General features: G+C 41.4%; 1 protein-coding gene across 7 annotated transcripts in view; it reads right to left on the bottom strand.

Moving 5' to 3' along the window:
• The window catches only part of NTM (neurotrimin), a 1,300,688-nt gene that overhangs the window by 27,220 nt on the left and 1,257,063 nt on the right, over nucleotides 1–16,405 (bottom strand). For 6 of the 7 annotated variants that reach the window (XM_060180190.1, XM_060180189.1, XM_007539606.3 and 3 more), the window contains 2 exons: nucleotides 9,898–10,032; nucleotides 4,221–4,341 (listed from right to left, as the gene is read on the bottom strand). In XM_060180190.1, the coding sequence (XP_060036173.1) occupies nucleotides 4,221–4,341; nucleotides 9,898–10,032 (256 nt within the window). The remainder of the gene's footprint in view (nucleotides 1–4,220; nucleotides 4,342–9,897; nucleotides 10,033–16,405) is intronic. The other variant, XM_060180192.1, reaches the window with a different exon arrangement.

The raw sequence follows: 16,405 nt of genomic DNA, 5'->3' as shown, positions 1-16,405 counted from the left end.
TCTGAACCTTGTCTGCTGCACACCCTGCCAGGTGCTTTCCTGCTCTTACCTCCTAAGGACTGAAGTTCTCCCATGATTCAGCTGCTCCACAAAACAGAGCTCTCTCTTGTCTTGACATTGCTTGTCTTTGTCCATTGCCTTCCCCAAATGTATTTTAAGATCTCGTTCCCTGCCGACACTTTTCTACCACAAAGAATTAGAATTAGAAAAAAAAAATAGGATGCACCTGATTAATTTTCTCGACTATCTGGACAATTGCAAGTTCAGGCACTGACCTTGTAGCTCAGTTGTTTTTATTACGCTCTTTGTCTTCTGACATTGGAACCTCCTGCCTCAGTTTTTATCTCAGAACAAAAGAAGGGCCAGGCAAAGCAAGTTTTCTAAGAAAGCCGGGCTTACTCATTGGGATGGTGCTATACTCTTTTCTACTTGATTCTGACTTCTTGGAAAAAGAAAGTCAGCTACTTCTTAAGCCTTTACTAGCTTGCTCGTCCTTCTTCTCCAGTTATTTCATCTATAAAATGGGCTGTGTAATAAGCTGTCAGCTTATAATGATATTGTAAACCATTATTAAATCACTAATGATGATTGTCATCAGGGTTATTGCTGGGGCTCTCTGCTTGTACTCAGAATCTACCGCTCCTGGTGGCCATTTTTCTTTCCCTTTTTTTCTCTTTCTTTTTTTTTTTCCCCTCCAGGGTTATAGCTGGGGCTCGGTGCGAACACTATGAATCCACTGCTTCTGGAGGCTATTTTTCCCATTTTGCTGCCCTTGTTGCAGTTGTTATTGTTGTTGTAGTTGTTACTGTTGTCATAGCTGTTGTTGTTGCATAGGGCAGAGAGAAATTGAAAGAGGAGGGGAAGGCAGAGAGGGGGAGAGAAAGATAGACACCTGCAGACCGCTTCACACTTGTGAAGCGGGCCCCCTGCAGGTGGGGAGCTGGGGGCTTGAACCGGGATCCTTACGCCAGCCCTTTTGTTTTGAGCCATATATGCTTAACCCACTGCACTACCACCCAGCTCCTTTTCTCTTTCTTTTTTTCTTCCTCCCTTTCTTCCATTCTTTCTCTGCTTTTCTTTCCTCTTTATTTCTTTGATAGGATAGACAGAAACTGAGAGGAGAGGGGAAGATAGAGAGAAAGAAAGATACCTATAGCCCTGCTTCACCATTCATGAAGCTTCTCCCCTGTAGGTGGGGAGAAGGAGCTCAAACTGGACACGCAAGGACGTGGAAACTGTGTTTGCTTAACCCGGTGTGCCACTGCCTGGCCCCCACTAATGATTATTTTTAAATAAGTAAATTTTGTTTCTCATTTGGAAAGATCTAGAAATCTTATGACCGAGTGACCTGGATCAAAATGAAATTCATAAACTGATTCAGACACTAGAAGAGTTTTTGATGCCTGACTGACCTTGTACAAAAAGAGACCCAAAACTCATTGAAGAGGCAATAGTGACCCAACCCAAAGCCTGGTGGTTCTCACACAGATGTCCTAGGAATACCTTCTTTGCTGTTTACCTTTCTTCATTTTTTTCCCTTCATAAGTCCTTCTATATCATGCAGATCTTAAAACCCAATCTAAAATTCTTTCTAGACCCTGATTTTCCAAGTCTAGAATTTTCCAAACTTTCTTGAGAAGCACCTGAGGGCATGGGGAGGCACATAAACTCCCTTTTATATAACCCTGATATCAAAGGAAGGGTAACATATGCCTCACCGTTTCTCTCTCCCTCTCCCTCTCCCTCTCCCTCTCCCTCTCCCTCTCCCTCTCCCTCTCCCTCTCCCTCTCCCTCTCCCTCTCTCATTGACAGAGTAAAGCAGAGGAATTACTCAACCAGGTGTACAGAAAAAGAGCCAGAAATCAGGTAAAAGGGCAGGGGAAATTTGTATTTCAGTTTTGTCAATTCAATCCACTTGTGAGCCTTGATAATTTCTGGCTAAATCAGTTATATAGACATGAAAATAGCTGGTGGGGGAGAAAGAGCATATGGTTGTGCTCTAATGCCTGGGCATCTAAGGTCCCAGGTTCGATTCCCTGTACTACCATAAGCCAAAGTTCAGCAGTACTCTGGTAAATATTAAAATAAGATAACTTGGTAACTGAAAAGTGGTAAGATATAAAGCAGGACAAATAGTTGAATAAATAGGAATCCAGAGAAGGGAACAGAGCTGATGACACTAGGGGTGTTTGTATGGGAAGAAGCTAAGAAGTCCATTTTAGGTATGTCATGTGGCCCATGACTTTAGTAATTTTTGCCTGAGCATAACAGCTAACATGCAGGTGGGCTAAAAGTATTGTCTGGGAAAATGGTGTCAGAGTTGAGAATAGGACTAGAAAGCTGGAAGCAATTACAGAAGCCAGACCTTCTGTACCCCACCTTCAGCACCCCATAAAGAATTTTGGTCCATACTCCCAGAGGGATAAAGAATAGGGAAGTTCCCAGTGGAGGGGATGGGACACAGAACTCTGGTGGTGGGAACTGTATGAAATTGTAACCCTTCTTATACCACAATCTTGCTGATCATTATTAAATCACTAGTAAACTAACTATATAACTAACTAACTAAATAAATAAAATGGTACCTGTGATTCCCTTCAGATGATGAATGCTTTACCCCATTGTTATAGGATATATATGTGGTGATGCAGTATACTGGCGACCATGCATGGAAGTCCCGGCACAGTGCTGATGTCAGCTTTGGCGACAGAGTATGCAGTGATCTGTGCAGGCACATGGTGGACTGTGGATGGATTCAGTCTGTGCTGTTTACAAAGCACTGTGGGTGGCTGAAAAGACTTAAAAGTACAGCCAGCCAGAAGTCACGCTCTCTTTGGCTGCTGCTTCTTCTCCTGGTCAGAAGCATCTCGACAGAGGTGCGCCAGGTATCCGCCATGGCTACTTCTCCTGGGAACTAAACATGTGTGACTCTGCTAGCTGGTGAACTTTTAGAACCCTCTACAGCCATGAGCAACCTTTACCAGAACTCATAATTGTTTATCTTATGGGACTAAACTTCTGATAACTATACTCAGACTTTATGGACCTAGTGTACTCTTAACCCTTGATAATAGGTGCTTATTTTGCCTTTTACCTGTTTCACCCTAATAAACCTTGTATTGTTTAAACCAGTTTCTAGCTCCCTGCAGTGAACCTTTTCACACGCCAAAGCCCCACAAACCACTTTTTAAGTTAAATTCAACACACACACACACACACACACACACACACACACACACACACACTTGGTTTGTTCTGTCATTTGGTGAAGGGGATTATTTTTCTGCAGTTAAGGTCCCCTTCTAATCTGATCAAAAAAATAAACTTTTTTTGGTAATGTGTTTTCTTTTGTTTCATCTCTCCACGTCTCCTTACAGACTGAACTTGGGTAGCAGTTGTGCCCTCCTCTCAGATGCCCCTTCAGATGTGGTGCCCTCCCACCCCCATCTCTATGAAAGCCTTCAAACACAGGCAGTCCTTGTGCATTTATTTGTTGGAAACCCACCTGAAAATCACTCTCTGATAATAATAATTGTCCTGTTGCCTGACTGGACTGAGATGCTGAACCCCAGACTGACAAGACGTTTGATAACTCTTCACAGTGACAACCCTCAGTGAATCACAACAAATACTTGGATGGTGACTGTGGTAATGGGAGAGACAGGAGGGAGTGGTCCCCTGGCTTCTCTCCTATAGTGAAAGAACAGCCTGGACAAAAAGGGGGGCTCTGTGGGGTCTTGGAGTATTTTATCCACACTGCTGACTAGAGTTTGGGACAGAGCTAGAGACCCCGGAGCCATTCCTAGTCCCCTCTGAGCGTTCCTAAAATCTTAATGCAAGTCTGAGAATGTGTTCAAAATAATTCCAGGCCAGACACATTATTGTTCTGGACCTATAAAAAAACTCACAGGCCTTACAATGTTCCTGGTGGCCTTACTGTTGAGATCTGCTGTCCTAATACCATTTTGTTTCTTTGTTTGTTTGTTTGGGCTTATTGTATGGTGAGAGGTCCTTGTGCATGATGATGTAAAAGAAAAAAAAAACATAAAAATAAAGCTGAAACTCAATTAAGGGTAAGGAAAGACCTGTTTGACTGGTTTCTCTTTAGAAGGAAGAAAATTCAGAGGAACAATGGGTAAGAATTTATCTGCAGTCTCAGGAGCCCAGAAAATTGTGCCTTCTGGATGGGTGGGCTTGTTAGGGGAGAGGAGTGTCTTTACCTTTTGTCATCCTTGTACCACTGGAATTCTGCCGAGGGAACCGCGGAGGCTTCACATTGCAGTGTCCCCTTCTGTCCCACAGGGACACCTGTACCCTTCGCTTCTGAGATGTAGGGTGGATCTGTCAAGAGAACATAGCTTGTAGCAGTTTAAAATGCTTCCCTAAGGAACGCAGGCTGCCTTCTCCCTGGATCCTGCTCCCCCACCCCTTCCCTGCTGTACCTCTGCTTTCCCAGGCTGACAAATTGCCAAACACATTGTGCCACTAAATGGAACTATTCAACATTTTTAGTTTTGCCAGAGAACAGTTCAGCTCTGGTTTATAGTGGTATGGGGGTGCTGAACATGGGACTTCGGAGAGAGGTGGAGAGGAAAGGGAGATAGAGAGAGAAAGACAGTAAGACACATGCAGAATTGTTTCACCATTTCTGAAGCTTCCCTCCCTGCCGGTAGGGGCTGGGGGCTTGAACCTGGGTCCTCACCCATGGTATGTGCTCTATGAAATGTACTACCGCCCAGCCCCCTCATTCAACACAGTCTTCAAAGAAGGCCTGGAGTCCTAGCAGTTACTGTTCTTCTTGTGCTTTGCGCAGAGATGGAAGGATGAAACATTCAGGCAGCATTTCTGCTTAAACTTTTTTTTTTTTTTTTTTTTTGCTTACAGGGTTATTGTTGGGGCTCAGTGCCTGCACCATGAATCCGCTGCTCCTGGAGGCCATTTTTTCCCCTTTTGTTGCCTTTGTTGTGGTTGTTATTGTTATCATTGATGCCGTTCATTGTTGGACAGGACAGAGAGAAATGGAAAGAGGAGGGGAAGACAGAGAGGGGGAGAGAAAGACAGACACTTGCAGACCTGCTTCACCGTCTGTGAAGTGACTTCCCTACAGGTGGGGAGCCAGGGGCTAGAACCAGGATCCTTATGTAGGTCCTTGAACTTGCACCATGTGTGCTTAACCGGCTATGCCACAGCCTGACCCCCTCTGCTTAAACTTTTTAACTTTCATAGGATGGAGCCTCCCTACATTGCATGTCTGACAGGCAGCACCTTTAATCAGCCTTATAGAATTTCTGCACATCAGTTCTTGCCAGAGTATGTAACCTCGAACTATTCAATTCCCATCAAAAGCTCACTTGCAAGAAATAATATTCAGAGAAAATTGCCAAAGGATAAACAGATCAGTCATTCTCTAAGCTATTCTCAACTGGGTCCCTGGATCAAGCCAGACCAAACTAGACCTAGATGTTTGACCTTTATTCATTTGAAATCTTTATCAAAATACCCTTAGCATCGCCACTATTTGCACTGAAGTGTGTTACTGAACAAAACTATATGACAATTCTTTTTAGTGCAGAAATATCATCTCTGACCTTGACTATATAGTTATAGTAGCCACCCTTATTTCCAAGGGTATGTCCTCATGGCCCCCATCAGTGCCCAAAACCGAGGCAGTAGTGAGTCCTATATATTTTGGTGTTTTTTTGACATGCATACCTATGATAATGCTTCTTTTTTAATTTCTTTATTGGGGGATTAATGTTTTACAGTCTACAGTAAATACAACAGTTTGTACGTACATAACATTTCTCAGTTTTCCACATAACAATACAACCCCCACTACGTCCTCTGTCATCCTATTCCAGGACCTGTACTCTCCCCCCACCCCCACCCACCCCAGAATCTTTTACTTTGGTGCAGTACACCAACTCCAGTTCTGGTTCTACTTGTTTTTTCTGTTTTTTTAAAATATTTATTTATTTCCTTTTGTTGTCCTTGTTGTTTTATTGTTGTTGTTATTGATGTCGTCATTGTTGGATAGGATAGAGATAAATGGAGAGAGGAGGGGAAGACAGAGAGAGGGAGAGAAAGATAGACACCTGCAGACCTGCTTCACCGCCTGTGAAGCGACTCCCCTGCAGGTGGGGAGCCGGGGGCTTGAACTGGGATCCTTGCACCACCTTTGTGCCACGTGCGCTTAACCCACTGCACTACTGCCTGACTCCCTAACTTGTGTTTTCTGATCTTGTTTTTCAACTTCTGCCCGAGAGTGAAATCATCCCATATTCATCTTTCTGTTTCTGACTTATTTCACTTAACATAATTTCTTAAGAAAGAGGGAGGGAAAAAGAGAGAATGAGAGACAGACACAGGGAGAGAGAGGAGAGGAACCACTGTACTACTGCACCATTCAGGGGGCTCTGTGGTGCCGTATGCGGTGATCCTGAAACCCTCATATTTCATAAGACGGGCACTTTACCAGGTGAGCTAGCTATTGGATTCTCCTCTTTGTTTTACCAACCTGAAGTCAAATTATGTATGAGTCCACATCCAGTCACTGGGGTATATATTTCATGTATTGACTCACCCTGGTTTTCATTTAATTTGTGTTTTCTTTTGCTTACATTTCCTTACACTTTAAGTTAATTAAATTTACTGTGTATAACCCCTTTTAAAAGTGTGGTAGAGTATAGGGAAATACAGAAACAGGATGAGGTATGGATCAACCTGCCAATGTCCATGTCTAATGGAGAAGCAATTACAGAAGCCAAAAACCTCACCTTCTGCACTATTTGTCACCAGTGATGGTTTTTGCACCATCACTGATAGGGAAGTGAATCTGGAAAACACTAGAGGAAGTCAGGCACTGTTTTACTTATCTGAGAGGGAACAGGAAAAAAGGAATTGACACTTGGAAGGTGGTGGAATAGGTGTAGGTATGACTTCGAAAGGAAGTGAAAGTAAGATTGTCAGAGTGATAAAAAAAATAGAACCTATCTATCTATCTAGCTATCTACCTATCTATCTATCTATATATCTATCAATCTATCTACATGTATAGATAGAGATACAGATAGACAGCCAACCTATATCTGTGACCTGAGGAGAACTATTGCAGTTTCTGCTGGTGGGGGATGGGGACACAGAACTCTGGTGGTAGGAATATTATAGTTTTGTAAATCAATATTCAACCACTAATAATTTTTTAATGTGGTAGAGTACAAAAGAAAAAAAAATAGTATCCTTGTTACCCATTCCTTCCCTTACTTGTTCCTTTTTTCTTTCTTTTTTTTTTTTTTTTGAACCAGAGCACTGCTCAGCTCTTTTTTATGCTGGTTCAGGCAGATTGAACCCTGGGACTCTGGAGCCTCGGGCAAAAGAGACCTTAGTTGTTCTTGTTCTTTATCTTAAGTAGGTTCAAATTGTAACAGAAATAAAAATATGTAAGGGAAGCATGACTAATCAGCCATATACTGCATCTACCTCCATCCAACCCCATCTTGGGGGAAGAGATAAGACCCATTGTCCGCTGGTTTAGTCTCTGGGTTCAATTTATCCTAAGACTTCTTGGAACAGATTTAGCAGAGGAAATGCTCAGAATGAGTAGTGAGCAAGAGACCATAGTGAGGAACCCAGAGGGGAGGGAAGGGGACTGGGTAAGTAAGGCCCAAGGCTGATAAAGAACAAGAAGGCTAGAGCAGAGCCCTCCAACATTTTGGATTCTGTACCTCAGTTAGTAAAAAATGAAGCTTCTAGTGGCTGGGAAGGTGGTCCAGTGGTAGAGTACAGAGCATTCAAACATGAGGTCCTGGGTTTGATGTGTTCACTAGATCTCTAGTTTTCTCTCTCAGAAACAAATAATACATATTTACTTTTTGAAAAAATCAAATTTCTAGATTTACCTTTTTTTGTTTTGCAACTGGAGTTCTCACTGGGGTCCAGTGTTCACTATTTCTTTTAAAAGAATTAATTTTCATAGAGAGTGTGATACAGAGAACTACAGAAAGAGAGAGACAGAGAAAAGGAGAGACACCCACAGCTTCATGAGCAGTAGAATCAGTGACTTGAATCACTGTCATTTTGCATCATGGCATGACTAACGTGTGCCCTACTGGGTGTACCGCCATTTTGCTCCCTGAGATGTATCTTCTAATACATGTCATTATTGATATGATACTCAGATTATGAAAGAATCATCTACTTCAGCATATATACCCATGAAAGAATGAAGTAAAATAAGTACACTGTAAATAGAGATTGTAATATTTTCTTTAAACACAGTTTTTTTCCCCCCAAAATTATTACTGTTTATTTTGTTCTGCTTCTCACTATGGAGATGGCTGGTTAGGGCCAGCTAGTGGCACAGCTGATTAAGCACATAGAGTACTATGCACAAGAACCTACACAAGGAACCAGGTTTGAGCCCCAGCTCCCCACCTACAGGGGGACACTTCACAAGCAGTGAAGCAGGTCTGCAGGTGTTTATCTTTCTCTCTCCTTCTCTACATTCCTCTCCTCTCTCAATTTCTGTCTGCCTTATCCAGTGAAATGGGACACAATTTAAAAAAAAATAAGAAAAAGGGAAAAAATGGCCACCAAGAGATAAGGCTTCATAATACTGGCATCGAGTCCCAGAGATAACCCAAGAGGCAAAAAAAGAGAGAAAGAAAAACAATGACTGGTCTAATGGGTGAGAAAACTGGGAGCATCATGAGAAAAATATGGTGAAAACTGAGCTTTGAAACATGTTAACGTAAGTAACACATTCAATACCCTTAAACAAACATCCAGGAATAGAAGTCAAATTGGTGCTGAAAGTTGATTATTTCAGCTACATTAAAATAACTATTTATTTGTTAGAGACAGAAATTGAGAGGGGAGGGGGAGATAGATGGAGACAGAGATGCCTGAACCTTCCGCTTCAATTCTCCTGAAGCTTCTCTTCTTCAGGTGGGGACCATGGGCTTGAACCTGGTTTATTGTGCATTGTGACATGTGTGTTCAACCAGGTGTGCCACCATCTGGCTCTCCAGCTACGTTTTTTTTTAAGCTAGCATTTGATTTTTTTTTTTTTGCCCCAGGGTTATCGCTTGGGCTCGGTGCCAGCACTACGAATCCACTGCTCCTGAAGCTATTTTTCCCATTTTGTTGCCCTTGTTCTTGACCTTGTCACTGTTATTGTTGTCATAGTTGTTGTTGGATAGGACAGAGAGAAACTGAGAGAGGAGGGGAAGACAGAGAGGAGGAGAGAAAGACAGACACCTACAGACCTGCTTCACCACCCGCGAAGCAACCTCCTGCAGGTTGAGCTGGGGGCTCAAACTATGCATCAGGTCCTTGCGCTCTGAGCCATGTGTGTTGAACCCGCTGTGCTACCGCCCCGCCCCCTAAATTTGTTTCTTTGAGATTTACACAGAGCATGACACATACATGATTTACTACTACAGGCCACATTTTCATTAGACAGACAAACAGACAGAAAGACAGAAGAAGAGGAGACACCCAGATATCAACATGGGCTCACTTGGATAGTGTGTTGCTTTGCCATGTGTGCAACCCAGGTTCGAGCTGGGCCTCCACCACACTGAACTAAGCTTCAGTGCTATGGTCTCTGTCATTCACTCTGTCCTCCCTGTCTCAGTCATGAAAATAAAATAAAATCCTCAAAGCTCCAGGGTTTACTGTACTGCCATAGCACCTCCCTTGTGATGGTGGACTGGAAGTTGGACTGCACCATGGCAATGCAGGTGCCCTGCCCAGCTAGATATCTCTATGGCCTTAGAGTTACTCCTGACAGCAGAACATAGACAATGGTGCCACGTTTTATTTTCTGTTTTGAGTCAGCATGGGGTTCTGTGAGCCCTGCAGTGCTGTGTCTGTGACAGTCAGCAGACCACTTACAGTTGACGGTGACCTTTACTCTCCGGACCACGGGGGCGGCCACGTCATTGGAGGCACTGCACTCATAGTCCCCTGACTGCTCCCGGGTGATGCCCTGGATTTCCAGGTATTCATCCTCGCTGACAAAGCCCACGGCTGCAGGACAAGGTGAGGTAAAGCAAGAGAGAAAGAGAGAGAAAAAAAAATACCAGAATTATTAATTGAGAAAGCAAAATACAAAATGGTGGTTTCGGCAGAAAGCAGTAGCATTTCTAAGTTCAATTCCTAGGCACCACACCATTTTTCCTCCCGCCTCTCCTATAAAGCTTCCATCACCAGCATTTCCTTAGTTGGCCAGTGGACCATCTGAACTCTTTCTTTGTTTTCCTCCCAGCATCAAGCATAGTGCATAGAAGATGACTGGCCTTTAGTAGGTGATTCATAATTTTGACATTCATTCTATCCCAATTTTACCAAGTTGTTGTAGTAGTGGGATCTGGGTCAGACCCATTAGGTGAATTCTTTTAAAATTTTTTTTATTCATTTATTCATTTTTTTATTTACCCTCCCTTTTGTTGCCCTTGTTGTTTCTTATTGTTGTAGTTATTATTGCTGTTGTTGTTGTCATTATTGTTGGACAGGACAGAGAGAAATGGAGAGAGAAGAGTAAGACAGAGGGGGGAGAGAAAGAGAGACACCTGCAGACCTGCTTCACTGCATGTGAAGTGACTCTCCTGTAGGTGGGGAGCTGGGGACTCAAACTGGGATCCCTACGCCGGTCCTTGTGCTTCGTGCCATGTGCATTTAACCCACTGCGCTACCGCCCAACTCCCCATTAGGTGAATCCTAATCTCTAGGTATCATTTAGACTGAATCTTGACATATACAGCTAATGCCTGTATCCCAAACCATGTAGTTACAGAAAATAACCATATGAACAGTTACATGCATACATCCCAAATCGCAGTGAAACACTAGTAAAATAGGCTAGATTTTAGTATACAAATCTACAAAAATGAGTATATAAAATATGAAATATACTAGAGTTAGACAGCCACGTAGATAAGCTCACTTTCCTATGTTTTGATCTATTAGAGCTCTAAGATTCAAGATCCTGAGGACAAACCAACAAGGAACACAGCCCATTCTAACCACATGCATGCCTAGAAAGCAAAGAGCAAGGAGACAGGGCTGAAATTTTCCTGTCACGTAAAGCACCTTGTGTCCACTGGAAATTTATACATCTAGACAACTCGTTCCCTACCGGACTTCCTAGGTGAGGTCTCATCCTGTGCTTCTAACTAAGGAAAGACTATGGCATTAAGACCTAGAAGATACGCAAAGCACAAGGACCGGCATAAGGGTCCCGGTTCGAACCCCGGCTCCCCACCTGCAGGGGAGTCGCTTCATAGGCGGTGAAGCAGGTCTGCAGGTGTCTATCTTTCTCTCCTCCTCTCTGTCTTCCCCTCCTCTCTCCATTTCTCTCTGTCCTATCCAACAACGACAACAACAATAATAACTACAACAATAAAACAACAAGGGCAACAAAAGGGAATAAATAAATAAAATAAATATTTAAAAAAAATTTTAAAAAAAAGAAAAGCTTAAAAAAAAAAAAGACCTAGAAGACACAATGGATTTCCTGTTTCTCTGCTTGGTCACCTGAGATTTTTCCTTCAGTGAATAATGAGAAGTAGCTATTTACATAGCAGGCTAATCCAGCTACCCCTCCACCCTGCCTGTAAATGATAAAAATCAGAATAATTAATGTGATGATATATTTTATCATGTAAACTGGGATTTTTTTTTCCCTTTTGAGCCTGTACAATCTCTTCTCTCTTGGCAGACATTTTTTTTTCCTCTTTAATTTCAGTTAGAGACAGAGAGAAGATAGTGAGGGAGAGAGAGAAGGACATACATCACACCATCTTATGGAGTAGATAATGCTGTGTCCTTGAACCTGAGCCCTTGAATATGTTAAAGTATGCACTCTACCTGCTAAGCTATCCCCCTGCCCTGAAAGTGAGATTCTTTCAAGAGTCAAAGAAGGTACAAGGACCCACCCAGGTTCAAGTCCCTGGTCTCCACCTGTAGTGATGAAGTAAGGCTGTAGGTGTCTGTCTCTTTCCCTATTTCCCCCTCACTTCTGCATTTCTCTCTGTCTCTAACCAATAATAAATAAATAAATAAAAATAAAACAGAAAAACATGCCTCTAAAAATAAAATAAACAATTAATGGGACCATAATCTTACACTGAGACTCTCCCTGGTAACTGAGAGAGACATTTTCCCAGGCATAAGACAAATAGAACCCTAATACCTTACATGGGGTGCTTACAGCAACAAATCAACAAATTGAATTAAAAAAATGTACAAAAATACACAGGAAAGTGCTTGGGAAATTCGCCAGTACTGCACACTTGTTGCTTTTGTCAGTCACCTGCAATCTGTCCGGTGATAAATTCTCTTCATAACACTGTGTGGATGCACTGATTCAGAGCAGTACACAGACAACAGCAAGAAACTAATGTAATACAAAAACTAAATGATAGATATGGTATTTATGTTATGATTGCTGTTTGTTCTGAGACGTTGTTAAGGACACCCTTTTTTTCTCTCCCGTCAGGATAGTAACAGTAATGATAACAATCATAACAGAAACAAAACGACTACTTTCTAAAGAAGGGCAATATCTATCTGGCTCTGTCCCATTCCTTGGTAATGACAGGCCTGTGCCTCAGTCGAGTAATAAACTCAACCTCACCATTTCCGCACATTTCTGCACACTGTTTGGAACCCACAGTCTCTTTATATATATGAAAACTCTCTTACTTCCATTACCAGAATGGCAGAAGATCAGCCTAAAACCTATTCCAGCAAGAGTTATCAAATTCACAAGAAGAATCAGGAACGTGTCAAGAAGAATTTCGAAAATGCAGGATACAGAGAAGAAAATCAGCATGAATCCCTAGAGAGAGAGTGCCAATGGGAAAGAAACTTCCAATTGTTTCTACAGTCTTTGCTATGATCGTATTTAAACATCTTTTTATTTGGGGGGGGGGTGGTGGTGGTGGTTACTAACCTTGATGTGAGAAAGGGTGGAGGAACGGAGAGAAAAGGTTCAGATGAAGAAAAAAGTACCTTTGATGTTGTCTTTATTTGCTACCAACCTCGAGTCTACAGTTGTCAGATCTTTCCCTGATAGAATGCTATAATTAATGTGCAAAGCATCTCAGAGACCAGTGTCACACTTAATATTCCCATTAATTTTAAATGGTAGTCCTTGGTACATATGTGTGGCAATTGGTGTCATATTTTAATTAGGCTTGCCCTACACCATCTGAAATTAATAATAGCCCGAATTACTAGTGTAATTTATAAATTAACAGTGCTGTAGCATTAGAAAATAAATTAGCTCTGGACAGTTGTTTCTGGGTTGAGCTCTCGTGTTGGAGCAGAGAGTGGTAGGACCTCAGATCTCCTGGGTAGCTATATTCTATACCACTGAAGCAGAAAAATAAAAAAGCCTACAGGATTCTCAGAGCCTCTGTTCTCTCCTATTAGAGTTCATGCATCCAATTTTACGCTACTACCCAAATATGCCCTTGGGAGACTGACAGGTGTTTTTATGTGGCTACTCAAATGGAGAAATATGCTAGGACTATAGTCATAGATTGAAATGTAAGTACACAAAATTTAGGGCTACTCACAACCAACTAGGAATATATAGTTTTATATGGTTGGGGCAAGTTTTAGAGTATTCTTATACATATTAGTATTATAGACTCTTATTTGGGTAATGGAGTTGGGTGTCTAAGATTTGGAGGCATATAGTTTCTATTGGTTTAGACTTTTTAATTTTTTTGTCATCACTGGGGATTCAATATTTTGGATCAAATTTCTCAGACAGAGCAAGAAAGGGAAACATACAACGGAACCTAAACTTCCTCCTAAGTGGTGGGGGCCAGGTTGGATTCAAGTGGGCTACTTCCTTGGATTTTTTTTTTTTTTGCCTCCTGGGGCTTGGTGCCTGCACTACAAATTCACAACTCCTGGAGGCCATTTTTTCCCCTTTTGTTGCCCTTGTTGCTTATTGTTGTTGTTATTATTGCTGTTGTTGTTGGGTAGGACAGAGAGAAATTGAGAGAGGTGGAGAGAAACATAAGACACCTGCAGACCTGCTTCACCACTTGTGAATCGACCCTCTTGCAGGTGGGGAGCTGGGGCTTGAACTGGGATCCTTATGGCAGTCCTTGCTCTTTGTGCCATGTGTGTTTAACCCACTGCACTACCACCTGGCCTCCGGATTCTATTTTTAATTTTAAGTCATTTTTATTTTGTGGTATGGGGCCATATCTTATGTATGATTCTGCTGGTCAGACTGACTTTTTCTTTCCTCATTTTGGAGAGACAGGGAGAGAGGGAAAAGACATCATAGCACCATTCCACCACCCATGGAGTTCCCCAGTGTGGCAGTACTGAGTGGGAGTTTGAGCCCAGGGCCTTGAACCTTGTAACACAGTAACGCACTTCCTACATCAGGTCTTCAAGGTCCGCATTCAAACTTTTATTAAAAGACAGGATTTGCACTTATACTATCACATGTTCTTGAGACAAAATGTAGAATTATAGAGAGCCTATAATGACTATTCTATTATTCATCAATTGTTCTATGTACATTTCTTTATTAAATTGGGTATGTTTTTGATTAAAGTGATCGAGTTAAGTACATTTAATCAAAATTTGATTAAATTAAAAAGTAACTGATGTAAAGTAAAATGGTTAAACTTTTAAAGTTTCCATTGTTATTAATTTCCTTTGATTGTTTTTACACATGAAAAAGGCATACTGATTATATATATTAAAAATATAATATATATTTCCCTTCCTACACTTTTCATCCTTCATATAGATACACACACACACACACACACACACACACACACGTAGTGAAGTAGTATCAGTGTTGTTTAAAATATATAAATACTCATTAAATTAAACCTGGAGTTAGAAGCCACAGAAAGGTTCCCCTTTTATGTTCTGGCTATGAGATGACCTGTGCTTTATCATTAACATATAAATTTTATAAAGAATCTGGAGGCAAAAAAAAAAAAAAAACAACAGATTAACCAGACTTCCTTTTATTCTTGGTTAAGAAACACTACTAAGAAAGTGGCAAATCACTCTATAAAACCCTCTGAAAAGAAGCTCTTTGTGGTCAATAGCTTCTCATGTAGAAGAGTGTTTTTGCCTTTTTGAAAGAAAACACATCCTCAGGTGGAAAATGACACACTCATCTTCCTAAAACATCCCCTTCATCATGCCCCACATCTTCAGACGTGAAAAATGGCTCCCAATTTCCTGTAACATCAAACACAGGCTCCACTGCCTTATCAAAGTCCTTCATAAAGTAACCCTGATCTCCTCATCCAAGTCTGTCCCCCATCAGTGCCATACGAAAGATCATCATGACAAAGAACAAAAGTTGTGGATCAAACAGACCCAATCTTCTAGCTTCAAGTTTCACGATATGTTAAGTGACCTGACTGCTCAGTGCCTCCACTTCCTCAGTGGCACAACCTACTTCTAGGAGTGCTGTGAGGATGACATATCACATGGAACACAAGTACTACATGGACAGGCACTTAACCGATTTTTAAAATAGATGTAACTCACTCTAATCACCACCACCACCACCATCATGACCATAACTCAAGGAAGGGGAACTATGTTATTATTCATCTTGAAGAAACTGGTGATTATTTTTGTTTTAAGTTTATTGGAGGTTTAATGGATTGTAGTACTGTTGCTGACACATGAGTACAGTTTTTCATCTCCCTGTGATAACTGTCTGCAAAACATCCTCACCCCTAATTTGGGTCCTTTTCCACCATTATGTACCAGGAACCCACAGCTACCCAGCCCCTTCCACCGCCCTCCTTCCTTAGAGTCCCCTGCAATGGTGCAATACACCAAACCCAGCCCAAATTTTACATTTTTTTTCCATATCTATCCTTGTTTCTTAAGTGAGGCCATCTGGTATTAGTCTTTCTCATTTTGGCTTATCTCACTTAGCATGATTCTTTCAAGTTTCATCCAAGATCAGGTGAAGGGGCTGATTTAATTTTTAACAGCTGATATATATATATATATATATATATATATATATATTCATTTTTTATAGAATGGTTCTATTACTTGACTATCTTCTTTCTAGGTACCAAAGCCCATATCACCTAGCTTTCAAATTCTAATCTTTTTATGAAAATTTTGGGTTATGAGTTGAATTATGTGCCCCATAAGAACAAATGTTAAAGCTTCATGCATCAGTAATTTCAGAATGTGATCTTACTTGAAAATGAGGTCTACCAGGGCTGGCAAAATAGCTCATCTGGATAGTGTGCTGCATTGCCAGGTTTGCAGCCCTGCTGTGTTGAAGGAATTTTTAGTACTGTTCTCTCTTATCTCTCTCTCCATTTATTTATTTATTTATTTATTTATTTATTTATTTATACCAGAGCATTGACTG

This window comes from Erinaceus europaeus, chromosome 20 (genome assembly GCF_950295315.1).
Source record: "Erinaceus europaeus chromosome 20, mEriEur2.1, whole genome shotgun sequence".
Lineage (NCBI taxonomy): Eukaryota > Metazoa > Chordata > Mammalia > Eulipotyphla > Erinaceidae > Erinaceus > Erinaceus europaeus.
The sequence above is the reverse complement of the archived record's forward strand: the minus strand, read 5'-3'. Positions and strand labels throughout refer to the sequence as shown.